This window comes from Saccoglossus kowalevskii, chromosome 3, assembly GCF_978046115.1.
Source record: "Saccoglossus kowalevskii chromosome 3, keSacKowa6.1, whole genome shotgun sequence".
NCBI classification, from domain to species: Eukaryota; Metazoa; Hemichordata; class Enteropneusta; family Harrimaniidae; genus Saccoglossus; species Saccoglossus kowalevskii.
This window is the reverse complement of record NC_140643.1, coordinates 9,337,462-9,354,191: the sequence shown is the minus strand read 5'-3', so window position 1 is coordinate 9,354,191 and position 16,730 is coordinate 9,337,462. Positions and strand designations below refer to the sequence as shown.

At 33.6% G+C, this 16,730-nt stretch overlaps 1 protein-coding gene across 1 annotated transcript in view; it reads left to right on the top strand.

Moving 5' to 3' along the window:
• LOC102808292 (mRNA-decapping enzyme 1A-like) overlaps positions 1 to 16,730 on the top strand; it is a 61,160-nt gene that overhangs the window by 20,746 nt on the left and 23,684 nt on the right. Inside the window, exon 2 of the mRNA XM_085496654.1 lies at positions 8,561 to 8,601. Within this exon, the coding sequence (XP_085352780.1) occupies positions 8,561 to 8,601 (41 nt within the window). The remainder of the gene's footprint in view (positions 1 to 8,560; positions 8,602 to 16,730) is intronic.

The window sequence follows — 16,730 nt, the reverse complement described above, 5'->3', positions numbered from 1 at the left end:
ATGAGAATTTATCTAAAAAACTGTATTTATGGAGCTCTCAAATCTGGGAGAATTGTGTTGTTGGCCCAGACTTCCCCTTTAAGATGATTCTGGTTTATAACTTTATTGTTGGCCTAAAGCAAAAATTATATCCAACGACAGAAAACTATTTTTTGGTACTTTCACATATAAGAGCTCTTTCTAAGCTTCCTTTGGTTCTCAAAATTTATTTGGCTTCCATTTTCTCACAGACTTGCACCTAATCCGAGCACCTAATATCTTAGCTAATGTACCAAGCAAGCCTCATTATCAACATTCATGCAATATATTAATTCCATTCTAATATGGTGGAAAAATTACAATTTAATTTTGGCGGGAAAATGATTGGTACTGCTACAGTGGGAATCTATAGAAAATGACAGCAGTCTGCTGATATCCATTAGTCTTCAGATGACTAAGTGAAAATGGCTTTTACCAAGTTGACATTACAAAACAAGTTGAAAAGCCTATTACATTGGGAGTCAACACATTTATGGTTGCTATGGAATAAAACCAGCGCAAATTAAACAATTTTCCGCAATTATTTATGTGAAATAAACTGATTGTGAATTAGGTCAGACATGAATAATCTTTACACGATTCACGTAGTGATGAAATTCTACATTACAGTATTGAAATCTTCTAATTACTCCACCATCTGTTATTGTATTCAAAGCTTTTGTTTATATATATATATTTAATTTCTATTGATTTCCAGCAAATATATGTATGTTTGCATGTCTCGTCTTCCAATAGTATTGCTTTTTACATTATTTGGCTGTTGGACAATTTTACGCAATTCGTGTTACATTATTCTATGAGAGACCTTGAGATTAATAAAAAAGATTAAAAGTGGAAATTAGTGTTATACAGTAAAGTATTATTTTTAATTGATATAATCACAATGCCAAACAATCACTGATAAACACATGACAATCAGTCTAGTTTTCATTAAGCAGTGTAAATAAATTCTCCCCATCAAAATTATGTATTTTCCTTGCTGAACATTGCAGAGATATATGCATTTTGTTGTACACTTTTGGAACTTCAGATAAATACATTACATATAATATTGACTGAGAAACAAAATTAATAATTATTTTTAGAAATAATTACTTAGGACCTAATTGATCTTAATATAATACTACTACTGTATAATACTACTGTCTTATTAGGATGAAATGCAAAAATGATTGAACATATTCATTCATCGCAGGACTTTTCTAGTTCTAACAATTCATTGAATGGAAGTATTTCCACTATTTCAGAACCAGACCTTAGTCATATACTTTGAAATATACATGTATACTGAACATTATTAAACCTTAAAGGTGATTACATTTTCAGTTACATAGTCATTTCTTTAACATATTTCTTTCTCTTATAGTTTACTTGCCTCGTTAAAACCTAGCTGTCAATGCAATTTATTAAAATCATATTCATGAACATTGTTACTGGATTTTGATTTGTCATAAGTGTACTCTAGATTTTACTGCTGAATGATGACAAAACAATCTTACAATGTCACTTTTTTACATTGTAAAAATTGCAAGATTCGTTTTACAGTAGCTCTTTCATTAATTGGACAATAAATAAATAATATTAGTTGAATTATTAGACAATTAAAGGGCAACAGTCGTCATGCCGCGTCCTGTTCGATTTGGGACTCATAGTGACGTATACAGCGCGTGTAAAATACACTTTAACTGATATTGTGTTGGTCAGACGTAACATGATTGTAGCATTTAAGGTGTCAATGCTAATTTCAGTAAACAGACAGTATGTGAAAAAAGTAAGTGAAGCATGAAAACAAATACAGAAAGACTCACTACTATGCAACTATAAATATTCATTCACTAACAGATGTGACTTTGGGAGAACCACCTGTGCTTTTGTACAGGTGAGCCTGGTAGAAGCCAGGATAATGCATTCAGTTGTCATGATGGTCAGACTGCCCTGTCACATAGTCTGAAGTATGGAATATGGTTTCTATGGCAAAATGTACTGTATGTTTTCACACACACATAAACAAGACTATGTGGTTTATTTCTTCTTAATATGAAAAAACATCACGGTGGATACAATCTGCATGTGGTCATTTCCTGGCAGGTAGTTGAATTGCTAGAGGAAAATATTGTTTTTTTTTCCAAAAGGTGGTCAATAATGTAGCTGGCATAAACATGACATTAATACTAGATTGTATTCTCCTTCATAATATGATAAATGTGTGACCATACATTGTATTCTCCTTCATATTATGATAAATGTGTGACCATACATTGTATTCAGGAAATAGCCAGTCATAAATTATCCAACTTTTAAGTGCTGTCACTTTCAATTTTGTTCCTTGTCCCAAAAATGTTCTTCAATTTGTTATATTATTATAGATACATGACTGAAATCATTCCAGTCAATTTTAACAAATCATTATTTCTCGTCTCCTGTCAAGTTTTAAATCAAATTTGTGATGATATACAGTGCCTGTAGATTAAGTTTTTTGTGTTACATTCATACAATGCCTGTGGAGTGAACAACATCTATGCAATGTTTATAAAGTGACAATTTGGGTTCAATCACATGCAGTTATGTCCTCATGTACATGTATCAGAGGAATAACTAAAGTTGTGTGCAGGTATTTCTTATTACGCCACTGCTGGTGGTAATCAGTATGCAATTGAGATAACAATGTACTCTGTAGTTGAAGTGAATAAATCACCTGCTACCCATATCAGACCTCAAATAAAAGTGTATATTTTTACATGTAAAACAAGTATCGGCAGAGCTATCCATCAAAACACTGGGAATTTTGATGGGTTGCAACCTTTTTGATTTACCTATTTATGTGCCAGAACAGGGGCTTATAAATTTGGTTCTGTGCATCCATGGCCATTTCTCGGGCATGAATAAACTGATTTCAAAAGACAAAGTCGACACAGCATGGCTGTTCATATTACTGATTGTCCTTCGTCGTCGGCAGCGGCTTCAACTTTACAATTTCAACTTCTTCTTCGAAACCGCAAGTCAGAATGTTTTCAAATTTGATATGCAAGTACCTTGGATGGTTCTTTCTCAGATTTGTTCATTTCATGTCAAAATCTCAAATTCTCTTCTTTTGGTTAATATTTTTGTATTTTTTGGTAAAAAGTGATATTTTCGACTTCTTGTAAAAAAAAACGCAAGTCAGATTACTTTGATATTACATATATAGGTACTATATGTGGACCTCTCTCAGATTTGTTCATTTCATGATGATATCTTTAATTATCTAATTTTGGTGAATATTTTTGTGGTAAAAAATGATATTTTCAACTTCTTGTAGAAAAACCGCAAGTCCGATTACTTTGATATTACATTTATAGGTGGTACTGTATGTGGACCTCTTTCAGATTTGTTCATTTCATGATGATATCTTCAATTCTCTAATTTTGATGATTATTTTTGGTGAAATGTGATATTTTTAAATTCTTGTTGAAAACAGTAAGTCCTGTTGCTTTGATACTATACATATTGTTCATTTTCTAATGATATCTTTTGTTCTTTAATTGCAATGTGCATTGCTAACAGCAGAGCTATTTCAGCCGACAGGCTGCTTGTTAAAAGGTGTAATGGGTAACAGATCATTTGTTTTCTACCTATTCATGTACTAAATTTTCTATCACGCTATATCAGTCATATTTGTAAGCTGTTTGTGTTTTATAATCATATCGCAAGTGATTGAGTTTTGAAGTAAATGTTGCTTTCTGACAAAAATCGGTGTTTTTGTAGTCTCAGATTTTTACTCAAAAAATGCAGTCAAAAATTTGCTGGTTTTTTGTGAGCTTAACTAAAAAAAAAGTTTGCATGTGATTTATTCAAAACTGATACACCTTGCATTTGGATCAAAACTATATTTTAAACCCTAATATTTGTAACTATCCTGTGCTTTATATTACCTGACTGAAGGGTAAGGCTATAGTAGTTTGCCTATGTTTTAAAATTAATTATTCAAATGTTTTTTGATGGTACATAAAAATGCATGTTTGAGTGTGGTATCATTTACTGTGTAGCATCAATGGTTTTATTTTACTTGGTGATATTTGTTGAAAGTTGTGTATCCTGGCTGTATTGCTGTGTCTGCGTACTTTATGTGCTTTATTTAAAATGTACATGTACAGTTTTATTTTTGTACATAATCTGGATTAACTGTATTTACAAAAACATGTGACAGCATTTAGCTGATTATGAATATTTTTTGTAGTACACAGTTTTACATTTATTATAAACTAACATGTTTTTGGTTTTCTCAAATGATTGTCATTGTATAACAGTGGATTTCAATAGCAAGTCCATAAATATATCATACAGGAAATCTCACTGTAAGGTGAAAAAGTTAAGGGTTATAGTATATGCTACTCGCTTCCAGTAGGATTAATATCAACATTACTACTTGTGATTGATATATACCCTAGTATTATGTTATCATACCACATCAGCTACTTTACAGTATACTGGGATATTTATTGCTATATTTTTTTCTTGATGCTTGGCTCAAGAAATTCTACTTAACGTCAATTCAAATGTCCTTGTGTAAATTTTGCATTCATGCTTGGCTGCAAACTGCTTCATGATCTAAACCTTGAAATGCTGCCGCGATAAGCTCTATAAGCAAGTTCTTATGCCATGTATTGTCAGTTTGTGCAACATCTTGTTGCAATTCATTTGAAATTTATTGTTAGTTTGCCTAGTTACTGTAATCTTAGTACCCATTTAATTTAAATTAAACTAAATCACATTTCTACTACATATTAGGGTAACGTATAATGCCTGTATACTGTAAAACGTGTCTTTTTCGCGAGCATGTCTTTTTCGCGAATTTAGAGAGAGAACTGATACGCTAATTCATGATGTCGCTAATGACTTTATTATAAATTCAAAATGGCCGCCGAACAAAGAAATCAACAATGACAAGATAGGTTCGCTAAATCAACATTTCGATATTACGCCATTTTACCACAATTCGCTAAAATTGCATGCTGCTTTTTCAATATGTTTACAGTAGTTTGTATATACATTTATTCTATACTGACTTTAATGGTACATGTACATGTATATACATATCAGGAAGGGTTTCACTACATTTAGTAATTTAGTGATATTTGATAGATGCTAAACTAAAAAAAGAATCTTCATAAATATTAGAATTATTTGGTATTCATTATAATCTATTTGTGTGAATGGTTTACATGAATGGTTGGTACATCATTCTGTCAGCTAAGTAATTAATAGGTTTCAATTGCTCAATATTAGTGTCTGACTGTTACTGAAGACAAGTTGTGAACTTTAAATCTCATTTATTATTCATTCAGGAATACGCCCACCCACCAACTATGTGCAATTGTAGTTCATGTTTGATAATTGGGTTCAGCAGACCTGGCTGCAGAGAGCTTTAAATTGTCATTACCAGTGAACATAGACAGTCACTTGTGTGTGTGGTCTATTAGGCAAGGTCATTGAAGACCTCAGTGCAACCAAGTCACTTCTAGCACAATTGATTTTATGTTCTAATCTCTCGCATATTTATGATATTTGTTTTCTTAAGATGTCCATATCTCCAATTTGCTCAGTTTTACCTTCTATTTCTCTCTAATTTTTTCATTTGAATGTATGCATTATAAATATCTGATTTTTATTTGTGCATGTGACTATAGTATTAAGCATAGTTTACTTGTATTGACAATTATTCCAAAACACAAAATATGTACCTTTTATGATTGTATTCTAATAGAATTGTACTTTTTGATCTTTGACTACTATGCTAGAATAAAAACACAAATACAAATTAAAAGTATTACAGTCAGTGTATGTCTTATCAAATGTTATGCAAAATATTATTAACTCGTTGTTTTATTTTATTTTTTTAATTAATGTTTGCTCAATTAAAAGACAATCAATTATTTGAAAAAAATGATTTGTTTATTTAAGTTTAATTAATATGAATTATTTATAGCCTTGTCTGGATATAAAACACTTAATGCACAATCAGTGTCTTGACTAGTTTTTCACTTTTATCTTTTACAGACAGTGTCTGATTTCAAACATGTCGTAATTTATGCTACACCAATTGCCTTTAAAAGAAAAGGAAATTTATAAAATTTTGCCTTGAAAATGAGTGGCCTCTCAACTGTAAAGTTCAAGCACTGTTATTCATTTAACAAAATGTGAAATAAATATAATTCTGTACAATAAAATCTCATGTCTACATGTCTACAACAGCTGGTGTATGTGGTCATTCACATCTGTGTCAAAGTATTGCTCTATTGCTTGGACATAACAGGATGAAAATATACATATATTGTGTTTATAGCATAAAGTTAAAGCAACACCTTCCAGTTAAGCCTAACCTCATAACAAATTTACTTTCTGGATTAAAATAACAATGGATAACAAAAGATAGATTAACATTGTAAACAACATAAACAATAGTGTTGAGGGATGGTGGTGCAATCCAGAGGATTGAGCAGTTCCCCTTTAACAGACAGTGACTGTGTTTCCTAATACTATGATAAATGTCAAAGCTCTATGTCATTGTTGAGTTGCTTAAAGCTCATCTGCTTACTGATTAATGACTATTATCAGTATGCAAATTATGACATGGATGAAATCCTGATATCAGGTGTATCCGTCTGACTTATCAAATACCCGTCTTTTCATCTCAACCTTGTAAATGCTTTGTCCTTGCTAAGTTGATATAAAAGCGAATCAGCTTTGAATATATTGTTGTGTGTGGTTGTTGAGATGAGACTCCATATTGTCCCTGGTTTGCTACTGACCTACATTACGATTTTCATATCATTTTATGGTTTCTACTCATTATGCACTGATTACTGAACACATACAAAGATAAATGCAATCTGTTTAGCTTCATCCTTTCTAGTGACTTTTCTGTAAATACCATGGAAAGAGGTTTCCATGGTAACCATAGTTTCCACAACGTTTGGCTAACATCAGTCCTCCTTGATGGTTATATCGCCTGTATGGTACAAAAAACCAGTATGTTTGAGTATTCCCAAAGGATCTCTACGTATATGGCTTGTTTCATCAGGATAGCAATCCCTGAGTGGTTTCGTAAAATGATGAGCATTATTTGTAATTGGAATGCATTAATTTCTGTGTATTGATACAGGATTCCTTCAATATTTAAATTTTGTTATTGTCATCTCCTTTGTGGTTTTCTTGGCATCAATTTTTGTACATTTCAATATTATTGCAAATTTTTTTCTATTGTTTTAGGTGCAGCAGTAATTTTGCATTATAATTGTTTTACAGTGGTAATATTCGTAATGGACTTTGATGATAAATAAAGAAATTTCAATTAGGAGCATGCTACTTGAGTATCATCATATTACCCAGCTCTAGTTTAGCCCAACATGGCTAAATCCATGTAGTCTTCATGTAGGCAGCATTCACAAAGAAAGTGAAATTTATCCTCAATCTATTTTTGTGTATTTTTCAGGCTAAACATTGATGATCTTATTTTTTATTGTTATTCATTTTCTGTGATGGGCAGGTGACTGTATATCATACTTAACATAAATAGTATTAAAAATAATGTAATTATGCTATACTTTTCATTCTTATCATTAATACAGCATATCCAAATTTTAATTTTTCACAGTGTCACTTTAAAATCAGTATGATTATTAGAAACAAATATGAAAAGTTGAATGAAATAGTGCCCACTCAGATAAAATACAAGTGGTGGCAAAGACTGGTTATAACATCTATACTTCACTGTTGCTGCAGTTTTAGTTGATTCAAATTACATAAAAAAAATTTTTGATTATAAATTAAAAGTGAGTAACTAACAAATATATTTTAAAATATATAGTATTTAAGTGCCGAGAGATCATTATCTGACAGTGGTTTATATATTCAAATTAATCTCTACATGATGCAACCATTGTAGTGTGTGAATCAATACCATGATCAGCTCACCACACACTGCGTTGATTATATCATATATTTCACTGTGTCTGCATGCTTTCTTTCTGTTCCAATATCTTGCCTTTTTGGATGAGTGGTGAATAAATTCATGGAATTCATGTTCAATTGCTTTTAAAAATTTAAAAAATCTTATATGTTGAGAACATTAAAATTGTAGCCAATTTGTCTCATTACATTTTATTAAAGTATACTTGTAATAATACAAATTGCATTTTAGCTACTTCATTGAGACCCACTTTATTTCCTCATTGACTGTATTAATCCATCCACCATCCATTTTTAGCTTTCAGTGTCGCTTCTTTTTTCCTAATCAATTTGCAAGAGGCTTTGTTAATGGAATCTGCCCAAATGCCTGGCCAGGCACAATGGGAGATGTCTTTTCATCAGTATTTCCACTGACATAAAATAATAATCATTTAATGTAAGCTTCAAGGTCATCCCATGGAGCAGAGTGATGGTATACATGTCAGTTGAATATAAACATGTAGAGAAAATAAAATATTACAGTGTTCGTTCATTATAAATGATGTTTTTCTTTTCTTCTCTGGTTATTTTTCAGGAGAAAACTGAAGTTGAAGGGACCCTGTTTGTGTATACAAGGTAGGCGGATGAGTTGAATGCCAGTGGGCAGAAACATGTGCCCCGCTGACTGCCTCATTAAACAAATAAGAGCACTGATCAGTTTTAGGGGCTCCCTGAAGAGTCACGGGGCTACTTCTCTAGTTATGCTCACAACATTAGAAAAAAACAAACAAAATTTTAACATGCAGAGAAAATTCACTGTTTTCTTACCACATTACATTTAACTAATCTAATTCAGTAATGACAGGCTTTGGATATTTTATTAAATTGGAAAGTCTCCATTTCTCTCCTTCTATTCAGCATCTATTGTGCACAGTGCAAACATTGACAGTGTCAAATATTAATATTAATAATTTGCTTGATTGATGATTGTTTTTTTTAAAGATGGCAGCGACTGTGCACTGTCTATGGTATATTTTTATCACAGTATTTTGTTATCTGAATGTGGTCGTAGTAATTTAAACCGCTCAACCCGACACCATGCCTCGGGCAGTCAAGATTAATTTATTTGTGAATTTTCACTTTTCCCTTGCCACCATACTTTTTCCTTCCCAGCATTGCTAGCATTGTCGGATGACATGGAAATCTGTGATTCACAAAAGGAAAATGATTTTGAAAATGGCTTGATTTTAACAGAAGTTGTTGAACATACCTGAAACAATTGAGCGTATAGCATGCTGGCTACCACACTGTGTATATCCTAGAGATTAGTAGCACTGACTAGTATCCATACTATAACCTTCACAATTAGAAACATCCACAAGATACTCCAACCCCCTGAGGCTCATTTATGCAAATCTGCAAGGGTCTTCTCTTCACCAATCACAAACAACCTACAATTGTTCTATGGCAACCACATCAAAGCATTGTTCTGAATGGGTATGTTCATACAGAGTCTGGGGCCACTATTCTTTATGCTGGCTGTCGTATACCTAAAGTGTGGGCCTACCAGCATGAATTGCGTTTGTAGCATTGCAGATCTTTTGATAGGAAGAAGTAAATATACAGATGGAGGGGCCATGAATATTTACCAGCAGCTTGAGAATATTGAGCTCAGTTATCCTCAGTTAAACTTGTAATAATTCAGCTGTGCTGCTTTTCTGGAGTCTACCGTATGTAGGACATATGGCTGCAGAGCATCAATCCATTTTGCTGTACTTCACTGCTCTCCATAAAATATAGTTTTATTTGGACACAAAGGAATGCCTGCTATTTTGCTCACTATTTCATGTATGCAGACTTAACCCAAGTATCTCTTATCATGTAATTTGTTTGTTTTCCTGCATTTTAAAATTGCCCTTAGGTAAAAATCATGTTAGGTAAATTGACAAATTGGCAAGATAATTAATGGGATAACTAGTATTGATTACTACCGGTATCCTGTGGGTATTGTGCTCAGCTAATGTATTCTCTTGTTCACCTGCAATATATCTGTATTATTTTTTGGCTTATGAGGACTTGATCTAATCTTGTATATAGAAAAATATAGAAAATTTATTCAGAGTTAGATATTGCTGATAAATCTAACTTTATAAATTATGAAAATAAAAATTGGTGTTTGATTTTTATGGAATTTATTGCAATGCTTTTGGCCATTGTTATGGCTGATAATTTTGTTTTGACAGTGTGTAATTTCCTAGTATATTTACAAAACAGTTTGATTTTATACGTTTTGATCAGAACAGCTTGACAAACCAGGATCGACTGCTACTGTCATTCATGCCTGATTGGATGCAAATTAAACTACATCCTCCCCGGAGGCGATACCAAGAATAGCTAATAATTTGAATTTTTATGACATATCAAGTTACAGAATACTGACAGAATATACCCACATATTTGGCCATGTATATTATTACCTAGTTCTTCACCATTATTAATTTTTGTTATCAATTTAATATTTACATTAGACTGATGAATGACCCATAATTTTTCACGTTTAAAATTTTACCTGTTTCTATGTATTTTTTTGATAATTCTTGACCAAATGTTTTATTTTGTGAAAGATAACAACAAAAAGTGACTTTAGTTCTCAAAGATTCAAATTCCACTTTTCTCAGTTAATAATTTTCAATCTTAGCTTGGTCATTGTTTTAAAAAAATATTAAAACAATGAATTTCTTCTTGTTCAATTAGTTGTAAAAGGTCGCAATACAAGACCATCTTATATTATTAATAATTCCAAAGATTTGGTTTAATTTTGTTGAGATAATATTAATGCATAGAAACAAGTGTCAAAGAAAATGATATGTTGTACTTTATGGCAGGATGTCACACGCAACGTAATACTACCGTAATTGGTATAGTACAGGTGTTATGGTTCAAATACCAAAATGGCTACAGTAACATAAAGACTTCCCTGGCGGCGATAACATACGAACACGGAGCCAACAGATGAGGTTTCAACTGGTACTGGTATTATTATACTCTGCAAACATCAAGTACAATAACGTGGTAAAACTCCAAACCTCCAATAACTAGATACTTAAACTCCAACACAATTCAACGAGATCTCCGATCTGAACTCAGTGCTGAACAACTCCCCTATATATACCTCCACTGTCTATAAATAGACTATTACATCAGCATACATAATGAGTCTGGCACTTACTACAAATTTCTAGAATGTTCCATTACCTTCTATTGCCTCCTACAGTGTTATATTACCTATTCAACCAGTTTCTAAAAAAAATCTAGAATATTCCACCCAGACACAGTACGGTTCTAGAACATTCTCAGTGACACGGAAGTGGTAAATAAGTCGTATGTAACACAGGATGTGGTTAATTGTAATACATATGTGTAGTTTTTAAGGGGTGAAAACATTCAAGGTGTCTCAAAATCTGTAATATGTATTCTGGATGAGTCCACAGCAAAATACTGTATAACAATACATTTGTGTGATTTGATTGAGTATCAGGGCCCCCTGGAAAAATGGTCATTGCTTGTACCGTTTGGATGTAGTCTGAAAATAGGAACTTATGATTTCATCTTTGTACATTCATGTGTATTTGTGTTTGTACCTGTATTTCAGACATGCCTGGGACACTGATTTCATTCACACACATATCATACATATGCACATGCATGTATTTCATGATCCTATTCAAGAAGGCTGAAAGGCAACCATTATAGTGCTAAAAATTCATCAAAATCAAGCATTTTTGTCATTCTGCAAATGTGTCTCGGTTGTTTATTTTTTTCAGATTGGATTCTATTTGGGTTGACTAATGGTCATTTTGTTTTCAACAAATGCTGTTTTTTGAGTCATATTGTTAACATAGCTGCACTGATTTTGTTCAAACTTTACACATGCATCATGTAACACATTTGCATGTGCATCTGTTTTCAGATATGATTTGTCCAATTCCAATCTAATTTGGTAGCCAGTTTTCAGATATGATTGGTCCGGTTCCAATCTAATTTGGTAGCCAGTTTTCAGATATGATTGGTCCGGTTCCAATCTAATTTGGTAGCCAGTTTTTCAGATATGATTTGTCCGGTTCCAATCTAATTTGGTAGCCAGTTTTCAGATATGATTGGTCCGATTCCAATCTAATTTGGTAGCCAGTTTTCAGATATGATTTGTCCGGTTCCAATCTAATTTGGTAGCCAGTTTTCAGATATGATTTGTCCAGTTCCAATCTAATTTGGTAGCCAGTTTTCAGATATGATTGGTCCAGTTCCAATCTAATTTGGTAGCCCGTTTTCAGATATGATTGGTCCGGTTCCAATCTAATTTGGTAGCCAGTTTTCAGATATGATTGGTCCGGTTTCAATCTAATTTGGTAGCCAGATTTCAGATATGATTGGTCCGGTTCCAATCTAATTTGGTAGCCAGATTTCAGATATGATTGTCCGGTTCCAATCTAATTTGGTAGCCAGTTTTCAGATATGATTGGACAAATTTTGTTTAACCATGGTACATACATTGCACAGAATTGAATCATTTTGTTTTTGAGGTCAGATTTTGTTTTTAATGAAAAATGAGGCCTGTTCCTTGGCCATATCTCTGACATGCCTTGATGGATCATTTTCAAACTTCACATGTATGCTTAAATTCATTCATCATGCCACATATATGTATACACAAAGATATGCAAATATCACTCATTTTAAAGCTAAATACACATCAAAACCAAATTACAACTTTATGCATAAGTCAGGTATAATTTTTTTTCATTTTGATTCAAGTTTCGATTCAAAATGCTTACCATTGCATTGGGGACTGTGCTTCAGTATTTTCTGTTACACGTTACATGGTAATTTCTGTTACATGTTGCCATACTTCCCCCGAGTATAAGCTCCTTCCCGAGTATAAGCCCAGGGGGTTTTTACCGGGCGTTGACGACATTTATTAAAATATGCTTTTAAAAAGTGTATTTCATTGCATAATAATGGTGATTGGTACAGTAGTTTGGTTCCTGCTTTTACAAGAAAACTCCATTAATTTCAGAGTGCATGGCCGGCGAACGTACGAAACATGTTTCGCACCTTTTCTATTCTGTTATTTACTCACGATGAATCTCGATGTTGCAATACTGAAGTAATTAATCCATATTCTTTTTGAGTAGTGGTTATAGAAACTCCAAAAATGGTCATTGAACATCGTTTTACTTTTCTGAATAATCGTGTCCATTGAGACCTTTGTGAATGGGATGTGAACGAGCAAACTATTCTTCGACATGTCTTGTTGGTGACCGTGAAACGTTTAAATACTTCCTCCACCCTCAGTTTACTTTTTGAAAATTGCGAATCAACAACTTTAGGGGAAAAAATCACTGTTTTTTGTTGAAATCAGATTGCATTTTAACATCACTGTAATTCACTTCCGCATTGCGTTGAAATAATTACTTCGTCAATAATTGGAAAACTTCGTCTGTACAACACAGCATTTTGATTGGTTAACGAAAGACATGACCTATTAGGTCAAAGGAAGTTGTTCAGGTCAAATAATGATGAAAAACACCATGGCGGAAGTGAGTGTGCGAGCGATCAAAAACATTCCACAATGAAGATAATGATCTTGCCTTCAACAGTTTTCCCACAGACCCTACCCATTTTTGCACTATGAATTCAGATGTTATGTAAACCGTATTGTAATAAAATGTGTGTATTTTTATGAACGTATTTGTTTCTTCATTGTAAAAAGTGTCGTGGAAATCAAAAAGATGTAATATTTCTCCGAGACCGGCGCTGTGAATGAAAAATTTAATTTTGATGATTTTTCAAGGTTGGGAAGAGGGTTACAATTTTAAACCCCCCAACAAATTATCTTTTCTGAGGTGGTCCTCGAATATAAGCCCACCCCCTAATTTTCCCCTGGGCTTATACTCGGGAAAGTACGGTACATGGTAATTCTTGTATTTTCCAGCTCATAAAGTCATATTTAATATTGGTTTACCATTGATTTCTGTATAATATTGATTTTGCTTGATGTTATCTTTTTTAACAAAATGTCTATCTTTATGCTATGATTGTGTTGAAGAAAGTGCTTCATATTTTGTGATTATTTTAAACAAAATCTCATGATAGCTCGAGTTTATAATTATAATATTTTATTTTGTCCAGAAATGTGTGTAGCAATTTGCTCCCTATGTATAATGTAAGGGTGGATATTTTGTCAACCACGCTCTGTAAATACTGTAATCATGGTTATTTTGGTATTTGTATACCGGTAGTGTATAATTGTTCTGTATTCAAGTCTTTGTTAGTATGCATTCAGTATTCCCTTGTTAGTCTTCACTATATTTTAAATTATTTAACTATTTCAAATAATTATATTTTCCTAAAGTCAGCTTTGTTATAAATTATTAATTCTGATAGATGTTCATGTTTTGTCTACTGCAATATTTAATACATATAAAGTGGATTTTTACCTGTATTCTAAGGGAAATACCATGTCTTAAATTGTGTTTATGTTCGGCGTCTATTGTATCTTTGTTGCTGCAAGTTCTGCCAACCTTGTTGTTAATATATGCTAAATATTGCAGTATCAATTACCCTATTGATTTTTTTTTTATCTCTTAAGACTACAAACAATGGCATTTATATTAATCCATTTCTTGCGCATCAACAAACCTTTATATGCAATGTGGGAGTGATATTTGTGTCATTGTGCCAGTGATATTTGCATCATTGTGCCAGTGATATTTGCATCATTGTGCCAGTGATATTTGCATCAATTGGCCAGTGATATTTGCATCAATGTGCCAGTGATATTTGCATCAATGTGCCAGTGATATTTGCATCAATGTGCCAGTGATATTTGCATCAATGTGCCAGTGATATTTGCATCAATGTACCAGTGATATTTGCATCAATGGGCCTGTGATATTTGCATCAATGGGCCAGTGATATTTGCATCAATGGGCCAGTGATATTTGTGTCATTGTGCCTGTAATATTTGCATCAATGGGCCAGTGATATTTGCATCAATGGGCCAGTGATATTTGCATCAATGTGCCAGTGATATTTGCGTCATTGTGCCTGTGATATTTGCATCAATGGGCCAGTGATATTTGCATCAATGGGCCAGTGATATTTGCATCAATGTGCCAGTGATATTTGCATCAATGTGCCAGTGATATTTGCATCAATGGGCCAGTGATATTTGCATCAATATGCCTGTGATATTTGCATCAATATGCCTGTGATATTTGCATCAATGGGCCAGTGATATTTGCATCAATGGGCCAGTGATATTTGCATCAATGGTCCAGTGATATTTGCATCAATGGGCCAGTGATATTTGCATCAATGGGCCAGTGATATTTGCATCAATGGGCCAGTGATATTTGCATCAATGGGCCAGTGATATTTGCATCAATGGGCCAGTGATATTTGCATCAATGGGCCAGTGATATTTGCATCAATGGGCCAGTGATATTTGCATCAATGGGCCAGTGATATTTGCATCAATGGGCCAGTGATATTTGCATCAATGGGCCAGTGATATTTGCATCAATGGGCCAGTGATATTTGCATCAATGGGCCAGTGATATTTGCATCAATATGCCAGTGATATTTGCATCAATGGGCCTGTGATATTTGCATCAATGGGCCAGTGATATTTGCATCAATGTGCCAGTGATATTTGCATCATTGTGCCAGTGATATTTGCATCAATGGGCCAGTGATATTTGCATCAATGTGCCAGTGATATTTGCATCAATGTGCCAGTGATATTTGCATCAATGTGCCAGTGATATTTGCATCAATGTGCCAGTGATATTTGCATCAATGTGCCAGTGATATTTGCATCAATGGGCCTGTGATATTTGCATCAATGGGCCAGTGATATTTGCATCAATGGGCCAGTGATATTTGTGTCATTGTACCTGTGATATTTGTGTCATTGTGCCTGTGATATTTGCATCAATGGGCCAGTGATATTTGCATCAATGTGCCAGTGACAGTGATATTTGCATCAATGTGCCAGTGATATTTGCATCAATGTGCCAGTGATATTTGCATCAATGGGCCAGTGATATTTGCATCAATGTGCCAGTGATATTTGCATCAATGGGCCAGTGATATTTGCATCAATGGGCCAGTGATATTTGCATCAATGGGCCAGTGATATTTGCATCAATGGGCCAGTGATATTTGCATCATTGTGCCAGTGATATTTGCATCAATGGGCCAGTGATATTTGCATCAATGGGCCAGTGATATTTGCATCAATGGGCCAGTGATATTTGCATCAATGGGCCACTGATATTTGCATCAATGGGCCACTGATATTTGCATCAATGTGCCAGTGATATTTGCATCAATGTGCCAGTGATATTTGCATCAATGTGCCAGTGATATTTGCATCAATGTGCCAGTGATATTTGCATCAATGTGCCAGTGATATTTGCATCAATGTGCCAGTGATATTTGCATCAATGTGCCAGTGATATTTGCATCAATGGGCCTGTGATATTTGCATCAATGGGCCAGTGATATTTGCATCAATGGGCCAGTGATATTTGTGTCATTGTGCCTGTGATATTTGCATCAATGGGCCAGTGATATTTGCATCAATGGGCCAGTGATATTTGCATCAATGTGCCAGTGATATTTGCGTCATTGTGCCTGTGATATTTGCATCAATGGGCCAGTGATATTTGCATCAATGGGCCAGTGATATTTGCATCAAT